The sequence below is a fragment of the Corapipo altera genome, unplaced genomic scaffold (assembly GCF_003945725.1).
Source record: "Corapipo altera isolate COAL_440 unplaced genomic scaffold, ASM394572v1 94, whole genome shotgun sequence".
Classification (NCBI taxonomy): Eukaryota; Metazoa; Chordata; class Aves; order Passeriformes; family Pipridae; genus Corapipo; species Corapipo altera.
Window position 1 is genome coordinate 847,400 of NW_020884950.1, and position 15,390 is coordinate 862,789.

At 40.2% G+C, this 15,390-nt stretch overlaps 1 protein-coding gene across 4 annotated transcripts in view; it reads right to left on the bottom strand.

Moving 5' to 3' along the window:
• The window catches only part of VPS54 (VPS54, GARP complex subunit), a 47,570-nt gene that overhangs the window by 19,786 nt on the left and 12,394 nt on the right, over positions 1–15,390 (bottom strand). For 2 of the 4 annotated variants that reach the window (XM_027663053.1, XM_027663054.1), the window contains 6 exons: positions 13,025–13,059; positions 11,609–11,666; positions 8,605–8,990; positions 4,090–4,216; positions 2,960–3,067; positions 905–960 (listed from right to left, as the gene is read on the bottom strand). In XM_027663053.1, the coding sequence (XP_027518854.1) occupies positions 905–960; positions 2,960–3,067; positions 4,090–4,216; positions 8,605–8,990; positions 11,609–11,666; positions 13,025–13,059 (770 nt within the window). Of the gene's footprint in view, positions 1–904; positions 961–2,959; positions 3,068–4,089; positions 4,217–8,604; positions 8,991–11,608; positions 11,741–13,024; positions 13,060–15,390 lie in introns of all 4 variants that reach the window. The other 2 variants (XM_027663050.1, XM_027663051.1) reach the window with 1 other exon arrangement.

The following is a 15,390-nucleotide window of genomic DNA, read 5'->3' on the forward strand; positions in this document are numbered from 1 at the left end:
GAGCCCGGGGCCTCTGGAGCCCGGGGCCTCTGGAGCCCGGGGCCTCTCGAGCCCGGGGCCTCTGGAGCCCGGGGCCTCTCGAGCCCGGGGCCTCTCGAGCCCGGGGCCTCTCGAGCCCGGGGCCTCTCGAGCCCGGGGCCTCTCGAGCCCGGGGCCTCTCGAGCCCGGGGCCTCTCGAGCCCGGGGCCTCTCGAGCCCGGGGCCTCTCGAGCCCCTTTGGCCAAGCCCTGCTCAAGGCAGGTCCAACTAGACTGGGTTGCTCTGGGCCCTGTCCAGTTAAAGCCTGACCACGTCCCAGAACACATTTCTCTGGGCCCCTATTCCAGTGTTTGACTATCCTTATAGGGAACAGATTTTTCTGGCCTTTCTCATCTTTTGTCTGGTACCCATTGCCCCTTGTCCTTCCCCTGCACACCTCTGAGAGGAGCCTGACTCCATCTCCATCTCTGCCATGGTATTTGCCTTTACTGGGCTTTGTGAGGTTCCTGATGGACCATTTCTAAGACTGAAGCTGTCTGGTCTCATCTCTGGATAGTTCCTGTTCTCAGTCACACAGGAGGAACTGAAACTACTGACACGTCTTAATATAAAATCCTGGATTATGACAACAGGGAATGCTTTCAAGTGGATATATATTTAAGAGATATATGCTTCATGTAGTGAGATTCACAGAATTTTATTATTTATTTTAGAGTTAAATTTAAGGTAACATTAGAATGTGAACGAGAAGGGGAACACAGTATGCACACAGAGGCAGACAGAAGCAGAGGTTTAAGATGAAAGAGAAGGATAATCCTTAATTATAGCGAAATTAAAGCAAAAATTAGAACAGTAAATTTATCTATGCTAAAAAACATCCTATCCCCACCCACCACCAAAAACCAAAATCTGGCTGCATACTTACTTAACAACCACTTCTGTATCTATTTCTTCTATCTGCGATACCGTATTAACCACACACTGTCAAATTTTAAAGGGGAAAAAACAAAACAAAAGAAGATCTTAGCTTCCTTCTAACCGCTTCTGAGTTTCATAACATACACAACAATCCTCAAGTTAAATAAGGTAAAGTAAAATAACAAAATAAAGACACATTTGTATCACTTTCACAACTTGTTTCTCTACAAACAAATGACAAAAACCCCAAAAGAAACCCCCAAAAGCACTTGGTACACACAAAACTGGCCAGTTTCTTCAGGTCTCCAGAACAATCCGTTTTCATTCCAAACACATCTATTGTTTTACAGCCATTTCACTGATCTGTTTTCACACTACTTGTAAGCCCAAGGTACAAATCAACTCCATTCAGACCAAAAAAGGTGTTTTTTCCCAAATGTCAATCAATAATCTGAATAAATGAGTCAGTAGCATGTGAATTCATCTTGCCTTTAACAAATATGTACAATCCCAATGGTGACTGAGGGCTGCCATCTCAAGCTACATGGGTTTTACCTGTGTTTTGAGTAATGGTGGTCAGTACACCTGCAGAACAACAGGTGTGTTGTTCTTCAAGAACACACTTTGTCCTTGAACTGTGTGTGAACTGTCTATTCAGTGCTTACAAACCTCTGCCCTTTCACCTGCCTGGCCATAAGCAGCTTCTAAAAAGCACTGACCAAAACAGCCCAACAATGCATTTGAACAGGAAGCACATTTGAGGTGTGGGAAGGGAACAGTTTCCTTCATTAAGGAAAAGTATCCCTAAGAGATGAGACAATGGGCCACAACACAAAAGTGTTGCACAAACCACACAGAAATACTCCAATCCTGTCTTATTTTACTTATTCAACAGAAATTTACAGCCTAAGTTGATTAAACTTTGCCTATTTTCAAGCAGAGGTGACACCCAAAAAAATTCAGCATGAAGACAAATATTCCCAGCAGAACAACTGCAATGTGAAGGCAATTGGGAGAGCCAATTCTGGCTTAAAACAGAAACCTTCAAATAACAATATTAAAAAAATAAATCCAAACTTCTTAAAACTAGGTTCCCAACCCAGTTCACAATGCAGCTGTGGACAGCAGACTACATACTATGAGGACAGGAGATGGTAAACCCAGCACCTACCTCCCAGCCACTGAGCTCCCAGATACAAGTCAGAGGGAGCTCACAGCACATCAGACCATAACTCTCAAAGTAACTATGCATCTTTAGGGAAAAAACCCACCTCTTACACAATATTCTCACATATGTGTGCAAACAAACAAGATGAGTAAAATTAAAAGTACCAAACACACACTCAAAGTTCAGTCTCTGTTTTTGTTTGCAAACAAAAGCCGTCATGTCACTACCCAAACTAGCCCATGCATTTTCCCCCAAAGATGCAATCTGAACTTTGTTCAATTGCTGGTTTTAGCTGGTTTTCTTCATTACTTCACCTTGCTCTCTCGGAAAAAGGCAAGGGTGTTATCCAGTTTTTTAATGAAGTGCCTATGCTAGGTCTCTGTTAACATTAAGGCAAGCAAAGTTTTCTGTAGCATTTGCTGGGAATTCGATTCTTTCAACTGGCAAGTTCTTTGATTCTCTTTTATGTGTTTAAACCAAGAACTTGGGGAGTTTGCTTTTCAGAGGATTGGGGGTCAGGCTTTTTGGTGTGGTTTAGGGGTGTTTGTTTTGTTGTGTGGTGTTTTTGTTGTTGTTTGTTTTTTTAATGAAACGTAGTGTTATAACACAATTATACTACTCAGGAGAGCCATGTGTTGAGAGAAAGGAAAGTTGAGAACAACTGTAATTATACTGAGAAAACTGGGGTGTGTTATGCTATCTACACCTTCCAAAAAGTCTTTTCTGCAAACAGACCTCTGTGCTTCTGGAAGCCCTTAGTGTCTGCAAGCTCAGCTGCTCTAAATGAGAGACCATCAGCCACCAAAAAACTTCATCAGAGCTGTTCTTAGCAACTAAAAAAATAATTTGTAAGGGGTTGAGGCTTGTCAGATACATCAGAAATGTTTGGCTTACCTGTTTAATTATGTTCTTTGCAGTATTAATCATTTCATCTCCATATATTTCATAAAAATTTAACTTCCTTTGTTTTAAAAGTCCAAACACTAGAGATACGAGTCTTTCCTATCAAGAAAAAGGAAAATTAAAAAAACACATGAAAAATATCAAAGTGAAGACAAGAAACAATTTTAAGAAATTGCACAGCAGTAAGAAAGTTCATGTATCAAACACACAGTGAATAGCATTTAGATCAGTCCAGTACCTCGAGCCTAATTCCATGCTTTACTTCTACAAAGTTCCCTGTGGCAATATCAGCTGAGTTCCTTTCTCTCATCCCCTTTCCTGCCTGTTCCTTAGTTGGGCTCATTCACTAGGGCTTAAAAACATGGATATTTCTAATGATGAGTGAGTTTCCTTAGCTTGAGCAAGACTGACACTAAATACAGCCCAAGTGAGAGGCTGGCACACTGCAGCACAGAAGGGGGAAGAAACTGTAGGGCCAAAATGGGTGTATTTCACTGCTATTGCCAATCACTACATTTTATGAAACAAGACTGAACAGTTCTTAGGGTCCAGTAATTACTGAAGAACAGTACAGGCAAAATCCAGAAAAATCTTTTCCAGGCTAGAGAGCAATCACAACAGCTTAATCTTCAAATGTTTATCATCTTCAGAGGAATGAGGAATATATATATATACTGCAAATGAAGCATGTATTCAGGGCAGCCATATGCTTGATATAAGCACCCATAAAAGCATAGGGAGACAGAATGAGAACAACATGTAAATATCAGCTTTCATTGCAAAACTGAAATTTTACAGCCAAGTCAATGAGAGTCCATGTTCTTTTCCACTTACATGCTGAGGTTCATAAAGTGAACTCAGGATACATATAACAGAGAAAAGTGAACTGAGTATTTTTGAAAAACTAAAGTGGGGCTGGATGAGAGTTCTGAGTTTAATTAGAATTATTTAATTTTATCAAGCACAAAAATAAAGGGGCGGGGGAAGGTTTGGATGAGAAGAGAAATAGTCTAAAATTATAGTGTTGCTACTAGGGACCTGAGTGAATTAGTTGGTGCTAATTAAGTATGTTAAGGATGCAAACATATTCATCAGACAGTTTATTTCAATAACAGACATACCTCTTCTAGAATCTGGCAATCATCTTCTAGGGGTCTATTTAAATCATTGCGAGCATAAGTTGAAAACTCTGCAATCATCATTTTATCTATCAGCTTTTCCAGTTCACAAAGCTGTGAGCCAAGATGCCTAAGAAAAACAGCCATTGAGATATGAGCTAAATAATCAACCTGAAAATGAATCATTAGTTCACAGCTGAAGAAAATAACCACCCAGCAGGTAATTTCCATGCAATCAACACCAGCTTAATGGGAGGCTCCAATCTTTCACTCCTCAGAGCAGCTGAAACCATGCATTTTTCAGAGACACTGTCACCTTGCACCAAAACATATGGACTTGAATATTGATAAAGGATAAAATTTGGAAGTAGGGCTTTTTTTTTTTTTTTTGGAAGGTGTGAAGTACCTCTCTGCCCAGTGAAGCAAATCAGAACTAAGAATACTCAGTGCTTGTCAGTATAAAGGTGTTGAAAAGAAAGAATACTTCTTTTGCTTGTTGAGTTCCTCAGCTCATCAGTCCGTAAGTTCTTCTAATTCAAACATCTGAGTTTTTGATGTGGTTACACATTAAATTCACATGACTGAGATGCAGTAATAGCATTACGTGGTAGGATGGCTTTCAGAGAACACAGAAGAGTTTTTAAATTTTCAATTTTTATGCTATTCTAAATAAAAAACGGTTTTCCATGTACTGGAGATTTTAAACCATATTTTGCAGACTGTTTTCATACAGAATCACAAGGGAATTTCTCACATCAGAAATATCAACCACTCTTTAAAAGTTGTGCAGCTAGAGAAATTTCTAGCAAAGTAAAACTAAATGTGGGAACTTCGGAGATGTCAAACACTCCAGGCTTTTCAACTTCCCCTGACAGCTGGGAACAAATATCAGTAAAAATCAGACTGCTTTTTTTTTTTTTTTAACAAAAACAAACAAGACACTTTGCCAGTAAGAATTAGCAGAAACTGTGATATTTTAGATAAAGAACCTGGATACAAAATAAGGAGGATGAACATGGCTTTAATTCAGTGCTGGTGTAACTGGACTATTAGATCATGTAGCTCATGACTCCCTGGTATCTCCTCCCTGCAGAAACCCACATGGCCAGTACTGAGCTGAAGTCAATGAATCTTGCTGGATATGGAGCTGAGCAGACTAATTTATTGGGTTTTTCCATTTCAAGATGATCAGGGACGTGCCTGCTTTTGAAATTGTTATTCGATGATTCATCCGAATGGACAAAGTAGATACATTTCAAATATTTAATTTCAGCAAAAATAGCCTCTAGAAAATCCAAGCCAGTTGCATCATGGACATTTCAAAACAAACACAACAGCAAAACCCCCTAACGATTATTATTTGTAACACAGTAACTGGAGTCACAAAACCTACTGTAGGACTAATACCCACGGCACAAAGGCCCTTGGGAAAGCATGAAGATGCTCTTTGGTACATTATTTCTGTAACTGTGCTTAACTGCACTGAAACACAACATAACCTGCCCTCTCCAACCCCAGGTATGGAAACATTCAACTAGAGTTCCCAGCACTTGCTCTCACCCCTTTGCCCACGATATTCCAGTCCCTAACAGCAACAGAAATGCCCCCAGCCTGAAACATGCAGAAACAAGTCAAACCTTAAGTCACACTCCAGTAAAAAACCTTGGCAATTATCTCTTAACAGGTCCCAGATCCCTTCAATTACGAATGCAGGGCAAAACTCCGTTTAAAACACACAAATGAGAACTATTTTTCATGTACCCAGGTTTTACTGTGCAAAAAAGTATAAAAGTGTGGTTTGCCAGCATACCTGTGCAAAAAAAAATAAAACCACTGTATCTCCATCACCCCAACAAGGACTGTGAGAACAACGCAGAAAGTGGTAGAACAGATTTGAAATTTAGTTAACACGTTAGTTTTGGGGTTTTTTGGTAAAATTAAAAAGATAAACTTGAAAAGGTTGGAGCTCTAAAACTTTAATTGTATCCCAGAGTAGTAGCAAGCAGTTACAACTGACATAATTAGGGATATTAACCTAGATTAAAGACACCAATTTATTACTTCACAGAACCATTAAGGTTCTTTCATTTTTTACTACAACTAGAGGCAAACCACATTTTTTTCTGCATATAGTATGACAAGAGAAAAATTATTGTCTATGGATGACCTGAGTAGTTTTCTTACTGCTTTATATTAAAAGACATGACTCAATTTAAAGTTGTCTTTTCATAAGCAAATTCTACAAGCTGCCATAACAACACTAAAGCAACAAGTTGTTTGGGTTTTTTTAATCAGATACAAATTATTTACAAAAAAAGACAGTAATTATTCTTTAAAAATAAGATACTGATTTAGAAGTTCATCTCTTCTTAAAACAAACCAGGTATTTAACTCACTTGACCACTGCAGCAGTCTTGCTCAGAACAAAGCAAGAAGATTCCCTTTGCTATTTCTTGGGAAAAGCTGAAGTATATGTTCTTGCCATCAACTGAGATTTTTAAAAATTTTACTTATTTTTTGAAACACAACATTCTACTCAGAAGTTTTAGCAAGATCTCCATCTTTCCATTGCACATTATTTTTCCACACAAGCTATATATATATATGTAGACAGCCCACTAAGAGATTTGGGAATTGTGCTGGGAACTCCTTAACTGCACTTGCATGCCTGGTGGGGCAATGGACTGAGGCTGCCCTTTACTCACCTTTCTGAGTCTTTGCTATCCAAAGCACTGGGGACATTTCCCACTCACATCACTATTTGCAAAAAAAAACCCAGCTAAGCTTTATTCATAGAAATTATTCCTTACAGACAAGATGAATATCTACCTGCAAATATGTTCCACGTCTGAGGGTAATTTTAAAATAACGGCACATTTTCGGGACATCGTGTGTATCAACCACTGTGACAACAGAATTGCACTCTGCTGACAGAGCACACAGGTTACTCAACTGCAAAACACAACTAATTCTGACTGATGTTGTCACAGGGTTGTAGAAGTACATTGACTATCATCAAGATCAATACAAATGGGATTGAGTCACAGTCTATGCACCATAATCAAGAGGTTGAGAGTGGGAATCCTAAAGGGGACAGAAACTGTGCTGAGGTGTCTGAAGAGGGACAATCTACACTTTTTAGATGGTCTGTTTCTAGGTTTTTTAGAGAAGCACTAACAGCTTCCAGCAACTTTCGCCCCAACAGTTTATTAGCTCTTTAAATTAATTTTTTCCTTTTTTTTAATTTGTAACTACTTTTCCCGAGAACTTTTCTACATAAAATTTTAGTTTTCCAAACCCGCTGGAAGGGTGTTAGAAGAGGAGCTTTGACAGAACAGATGGACAAGAGCAGTAACCATAAAAACTTGTCAATATTCCTGTTACAGTCATTGAGCAACAACCATGCTTTTATTGTGCAAGCTGAGGACCACCAGGCTGCAGGAACCATGTAACCTCGAAACAAACCACCCCCTCACCCAGCATAAATTTAAAAAAACTAAGGATACAGCTCCTCAGCTGACTGATACAAGCCTTGAGCTGATTTAACCACACACTATTTCTGCCAGCACCACACCACACTAGCAGCTTTGCCCGCAATATTTTTAAACTGTGATGGTTGTGGTAGCTTATTTTACATCAGCTAAAAGAATTCTACTGTATTAATACTCTTGCATATGACAGAGGACCTCACCCAGTGCAGTGGCATCTCCCAGAGGAGCTCTAAGCATCCACTATTAACAGATTCCATCACATTCCCATTACTGTAGCAAACATGGGTAAGAAAGCAGCAGCAACAGCAGCAGCCTGGGCAGCACCTCCTCACTGTTTCTTCCCTTTGCAACTTGAACAGCTCACAGAAGTGGATTTCCTCAATCGAATGGAGCAAGAGGAAACACTCCTGGCCACAAGAGCAGACATGGCTGAACACATCCCACCTGACCAGCTGTCAACCTCAGATCACATTTTGAGCTGCTGCTTGACAGTTTTGCACTGCCTTTTGCTTGCAAAGCTCCTTCCAGCACAAGCTCAGGCCGGGGCTGACCTACCTGACACATGGTCCGTGCATATTCCCCTAACACCACAAGCCCAGATCAGCCACTAAAGATGCAGGCCTGGAGCACATCTGTGTATCCAAAGACCCCATCTCTGGGGTGCTACATCCATGAGGATTGCAGACCCCCACAAGGAAAAAACCCTCTCAGCTGCGGGCTACAAGCCGTGCACGATGAGAGTCCAGCCACAGCTCATCTCTCATCTTTGCATCCCTAAAACATCTGTAAACAAGAATGCAGTAAAAAGCATCTATATGTTAAAAGTTCACCCCACTTAAAAAAAAAAGGTAAAAAATCATCAGGCATTAGTCACACTGCTTATGCCACACTTACATTTTGTACCTTTTGTACCATGTCCTCTAAGAAGGAATGAACAAAGGTAGAACAAACCCCTTCGGCCCACATAATGTGCTCAACACATTCCAGCTCTACTTGCATTTTATTCATTTCCTGGATGGTTACCTACCGGAAACTGTGAATACCTTGAAGCTCTTGCTGTAACACCTCCTGTGTTGTTGCTATTAAGTCCAAAGCTCCAACAAACTCAGAAGTGGATAGCAGCAACTGTACTGTGGGCTGTGTTTGGTGTACAGTAGCCATTAACTTCAATTTATTGTATGCTTTTATACAGTTATTTCTGGTGAGTGACAGTCTGAGAACTCGAAGTGATCCTTCACACATTACTTTATCAATTTTAGAGATTTTCTCTCTAAGCAATTTTACAGCCTGGGAGGTTTTCCTGAGGTAGTCCTGCAACTCATGCTGAGAGGTCATTGCATGAAAAAATGCTTCTGAGCGCAGAGAAATCTGATGAGCAATATTGACTTCCACGATGTCCAGGTAATGGCTCAGCTAGAAAGAGCAGGGAAGAGGAAAAATGAACACTATTGTTATGACTTGGAAGCTTTATCACCATGCAAATACACTTTCAGGGTATTTGTCTTATTGCATCATGAAGAAATTTTGCTAATAAAAACTAAACCTCTTTGTCATATTAGCAAGCAAACAACTATCCATTGTGGTTTAATAATTTCTTTGTAAAGGAACTCAAAATCACTTTGGGAAGGCTGATTTGATGCTTCTCCTGCTTGAAAATAACAAAGTTAGAAAAGCAAATAACTCTAAAATACCCAAACTTTCGTAACACATGGTTGCACACTGGCTCTGTTAGAATATGGACAATAACCAGGAGACTGCTCTGGATTACTGGCTTGCAACCACCAACAGTATACACACAGAAATATTCTATGTCTAATTTGTGCCACTGAAGCTGCTAAAGGTGTAGCTGACTCTACTTGATGACATGCCATTGGAATGGCTCTGCTTATTTCAAGAGCTGTAGTACCTTCTGGGCAGAAAAATCTCCAGGATACCTTTGGCTCCGGCTGCTTTTTTGCCAATGAGTAGGAGTTAGTAGCAAGCATATTTCCTGTGTGCTGGCACCGTGAGATTCCCAGGGACAGACTATACCTACATGTTCAGAACCTGAAATTCCAGTTCTCTGTGTTGAACAGTTACCAGACCACCGGCTTGTCCCAATTATTTGACCTGTAAAAGTTCTGTGTTCTGGCTGATGCTGAATATGCAAACTCAAAGGACTGAGGCATTAGGATGCTTGTCTGAATGCTAATACTCAGATGACCTGGTTTCTAAGAGATGCCAAGCATTCAAACCTCATCCTGAATTTCAAAAGGCCCATCCAGAGATGGAAAGGAAATCAGCTGGACAATGTTTCCTTGTTAACAGTTATTTTCACGCATTTTCTACGGATACACTACGGATTTATACAATATGCAAACCCATCTTTTTTTGTGCATATGTTTAATCAAAAGCATCCTCCACCAACCACCTGTGATACATGTAGCCACAGGAAAAACGGAGACACAGGGATCAGAGAAGGGGCTATTTATGTGATTGTACCAACCAGATGTCCCAGGTCCTTTCACTATGCTAAGTGAAGTAGAAAAACAAGAACAAAATCATAGTACCTGCCTCAGAGAGTTTACAGTCCCAATGTAGGGCAACACATGGAAGGAGGTAAGGAAGAGAAAAACATCATGGGGAAATTGTTGAAGTAGATCAGCAGCAGCTCAAAAGCACTAACAGGCTAAGGAGGTGTGCTTAAGGCACTGTTTTCAAAATCCTGTTGAAACACAGTGCCTGGAGCTAAGGACAATTATGGCAGCAGGGTGTATATTTACATGTGGTAAGTGTAAACCTCATGCAGTTCAGTCTTTAAAAAGTAAAACAAAAAATTGGGGTTCATTTCAGTAATATGAAGCAGTGTAATAATTTGTTTGTTAGGCAAGTGGCTTTGGAGGCAACAGAACAATTTTGTGCTATTTGTATCACCTCTCTCCAAAGCAGCTTGGCTCGTGGCTATTTGAAGCCTAATTTTCACTCCTCTGAGGGCTCTGGGTCTCCTTCACTCAAAGTCCTTCTTGAGTGTCCATCCTGCTGCTACCAGGAACACTTTGGAAGTTTAAAACACATGCCAGACACTGCTTTTTCATATTCAGATGGCAGCTGCCTCAGGAAACTCTAAAGCATTCCTCCAACTTTAGGTGTGGAGGACAACTTGATGAGTTGGCCACCAGCAGAGTCTGTCTCTTCTCCTGACCTGGCAGGAGTGCAGGAAGACTAACTCCTGGAAATTTGGAAACACTTTCCAGAGGATCTCATATTATTTTTTCTTAATATACCTCACTATTTCTTTTTCCCCTAGCTCCCAATATCTTTGGTAGATTAAACAGAAGGGAAAATTAAAGTTAGAAAACAGACTCCACAATTATGCAGATTTTCTAAATGCATTTTATGGGTATTTGTACCATAAAGATGATTCATTATGAGATTTTCTACAGTGTGACTACATAACTAGCAAAAAAAAATTAAAAAAGACCAAGTAAAGACTTCTGTTTCCAATATGAAAGAAAGAGCTCTGCTTTCATGCTCTCCTTTGTGAAATGCAAAAATAGATCAGTGCAGATGCCATGACAACTAACGTAAGAGGAATCTCCTAAAATACAAACCCCATAGGATTTAGTATTGCTTTTAGCATAGAAACCACAGTGCCTTGAATCTGTATTTTTCCTGAGATGTGAGAAAAATAATAGTCTTACACAGTGTACAACCTCTAGCTTTCCCTTCTCATGGAAATGCTCTCCCTCCCTAAAAAACTGCTCCACATCTCTGAAGTTCTCAATATATACCTGCTTCACTAAGTTTTAGCCAGCTACTACATCATATACAGATTCTTTTTTCCAGATTTGACAGATTTATTTAGCAGGGAAAAAAATAGTTCTCTTACGGCAAGATGCTTCTCTAGTAACAATCTGCAGCCTGATGTAAAATGAGAGAGAACAAAGCCCACAAGAGTGGTGTCTCAACAAACAGTACCCAACAGCAGCAATGGGGTTTCTTTGTAGTACCTAACAGCTGCAATGGATAACAACATCTCACATCAGCTGTACCTTTTCTTGAAGTAACTTGGAGGAAGCTGCATCACGATTTCCTTTCCCACCAGCGGTACTAAAATGAGACCATGGTAAAACGGTATTAAATGTTAGGGAATCTTCCAAGGCAAAATCTGGTTTCATAAAAATCTGAAATAGAAAAACAAAAGAAATAAGTGTGCCTCACTCAGCCCTACATTTTCTGCCCCAGTTAAACACACCTCCTGTCTCATTAAGATAACAGAGACATTATTTGTTGATGTCAAAATCCAGATTTTCATTTATCGAGGCAAACAAATGCATTCCAAACCTTACAACCCATCTACTTTACACTTTAAAAGTTTGTGTGATCTGACAAAATCTTATCTTCCTAAAAGTGGAAGGCACAGTTCCAAAACTGCATGGGTGTTCAAGCACCTGAGATGATCTAAGCATCCTGAGTGTGCAAACATAGGCAGCAATAAAGTGCAGGTGAGTCCCCTAAAGAATCTGAGCCAACCTTCTCCCCTAACTGGGGCATCCTGCTGCTGATCTGCTCATTTCTGGGGCCACAGCTTCTACCAGACTGAGCCAGCTGTCAGGGTGCAGCAAGTGTTGCCAGGATGGAGCAGAGCTTCAGGCTGATCTCCTTTAGCAGGATGCAGCAAACATGCTCAGGAAAAATCAGTAACATGTAACATTAATGTCTTGGAGAACTATTGATCTAAAATTCTCTCCGATAACATTATTTACACTTGACAAAACTGGTACAAACCTTGAGCTTCCAGGCACACAGTAGAACCCTTTCCCTTGTATTTATGGAGTGTAATTTCAAAAGGTTCAACGTAAACTACAGCCTCACACCACACTCAAGCATTCCTGTTTCCTGGACTTTAAACAATGCAGTGACAGCTATTCAAATCACAGCCCACACAACTGGCACAGAGATGCTGCCCACATTAACACTCTGACTTCTTAATGTACCCAGAAAAAATTATTCAGACTAAAACAGAATCTAGAGTTGTGTCTTTGGCCAACCTAACACTGAAAGTACATATATACTGCATGCATATATGCAAGAGCTTTGATCAAGGATTCAAGGAGTTAAACCTAATGCTAAGTTGTACACTATGCAATATTTAAGCTTCTACCAAACTCTTCAGTTTCCCTTTTCTCCCAGGGTGGCTAATTTTGTTCAGTTCTGAGGTTTTAACTTTTTCTTATTTAAAGATGAAAAAAATAATGGTATTTGTATTCTACTTTAAGTGAAAAATCAAGACCATGGGTCTAACAAATTGTTTGTTGTTGTTTTTTTTTAAATTCTGAGCACTGCAGATCCTCTTGAGAATCAACCCAAGTCATCAGCAAGGACAAAGTTACTACAGAGCACATGCATATATTCAACACTTCATGCGAGAAAACCTTACAAAAGCTTAGAGTGCACAGAAGCCATACCTTAGGTACTTGTTCCAGATCTGTTCTGGATTTATCTAAAATTAAACAGAACACAAGCAGTCATTCATAAGCAAACAACAGAATACAATTCCTTTGAACAAGATAACAATGCCATGTTCCTCACAGAGAGGGAACAGGGTTACAAATTGAAATGAAACATTCTGACTGAACATGAGGAGAACCTTTTCCCCCATGAGGACAATCAAGCATTGGAGTAGGCTGCCCATCCTTGGAGATTTTCTGGCTAAAGCTCTGAATGGCTTGGCCTGACCTCACAGCTGAACTAGCTTTGAGATGGCAGTTGCAGTAAAGACACTCTGAAGTCCCTTCCAACCTGAAATATTCTGATTCTTTGAAATGCTCTGTTGTCCTTTGTAGTTCAGGTCTCATGCTCGGAGCACTCAAAGGTGCTTGCACTTGGCTGATTTGACAGTGACAATGACATACAAAGCACTTCACATTCATTAATGCACTAGCAAGGGCCAGTAAAAGGTCCTTCTACCATCATTCCAGTTTTGATGCTCCAGACTGAAGCTGTCCATATAATCACTTCAGCAGAGCACTTGGAGATTGGATGCACAAAGGTTGGCAAGAAGCACAAACAAGGGCTCAGGACAGAGTCCCAAGCACGGTGAGCAAGCAGCACAGCAGCTTTACTTCCCATGAAGTAAGCTGACCTGACAACTGCAGAGGGTGAGGGAGTTGAGCTGGGGAAAGAGCTGCATTATTATACATCAGCAGAACTTGAAGAAAAGGCAAATTCAGACTCTTGAGGTTCAGTCAAAATCCCCTTTTCCTTCCTTACTCACTAACTTAGGAGCATTATGGAGGGAGGGCACACTGGAGGACAAAAACGTTAAGGAATTTAAAAGCAACAAGCCCATGTCTCTGCTGGATGGTCTGCTCACCCCTGACAAACATGGTAAGTGCTAGCTCAGCATCATCTCCCACATTGCTCTCACCTCTTTGGTTTTCACTTGATTTGTTTCTTATTTTATTTGTATTGAAATACAAAAGACAACCTCGGAATCATCCTGCTGTCCTCAGTCTTTGACAGACCAATTCTTACGGAAGTGAAAGGCCAAGTCTTGTGGGCTGGAGTTAGAGGAAGACAGGAAATGCTAACAGCAGAAATTACAGAAAATTTTGAGTTTCAGTTAACCAAATGATGCTTCAACTAGGAACTTTCTGGCTACTAAGGACCTCCCAGTTAATTTGGTGACACTAATTTTCTTTTTAAAAACAAAAGACTCAGACTCTTTCAAAATGGATTAAGGTAAGACTGAAGAAGGAACTTTTATTCTGCCATATGTGCCATAGACATTCAGGAGCAGCTATTCCAAAATAACACCCATACAAAAAAAACCCTGCAGAAGGGTTTCCTTTTGCACAGAAAAGGAGGAAGAAAGTCAACTGAAAGAACTTTATTGAAGTAAAGTACTGAATGCTTCTTGCTGCATTATCTGTAGACATTGATATAGATAAGCCTTATCAAACAGGGATTGGTAAATGAACCATTTTATGCTAGCATTTTTGAGAAAGTAAATTAAAATAAATATTAAAAACTATCTCCAACTTATGAAGTGTTTCTTTTCCTTTTGCTCGTCTTTTCCTTTCTCATTTTGCCTCTCACCTTCCTTTGTCTGGTTTCATATTAGTTGAATATTGCCATAAAATCTTGAAATTCAGCCTTGCTACAACTGCCCAGTTCTGAGCTCCCCAGTACAAGACAGACCTAGACACACTGGAGTGATCCTGTGAAGAGCCACAAAGACAACTAAGAGACAAGGAGGAGAGGCTGAGAGAGCTGAGATTGTTTAGGCTGCAAAAGCCCAGGGGAGATCTTACCAATGTGTTTAAAGATCTGATGAGAGGGTGTAAGGAAGTCATAGCATTTTTTCCTCAGTGGTCCCCAGTGACAGGACAGAGGGCAAATGGGCAGAAACTGATAAATGAAAAATTCCATTTGAACATAAGGAAATCCTTTTACCATGAGGGTGCTCAAACACCAAAACAGGTTGTTCAGACGGGTTGTGTAATCTCCATCTGTGGATAAATTCAAAACCTAACTGGACAATGGTGACCCTGCTGGAGCAGATGGTTTGGACTAGACCATCTTGAGATGTCACTTCCCACCTCAGCCACCCTGTGATCCTCATAGCAGAGGCACAGGAATGGCCCTGCACTGCTGTTCTTCACTGCCAACACAACAGCTGCCACAGATTTGATGCAACAGTTTCAGTGGATGTTAAAATAAAAAGCAGTTAAAGAAAACACTGTTGGGGACACAATGACCTGCCATGAATGCAAACATGCCAAGAAAAAGTTTCAAAGCAGATATCACAAGCATTCTGACCTATAAAATA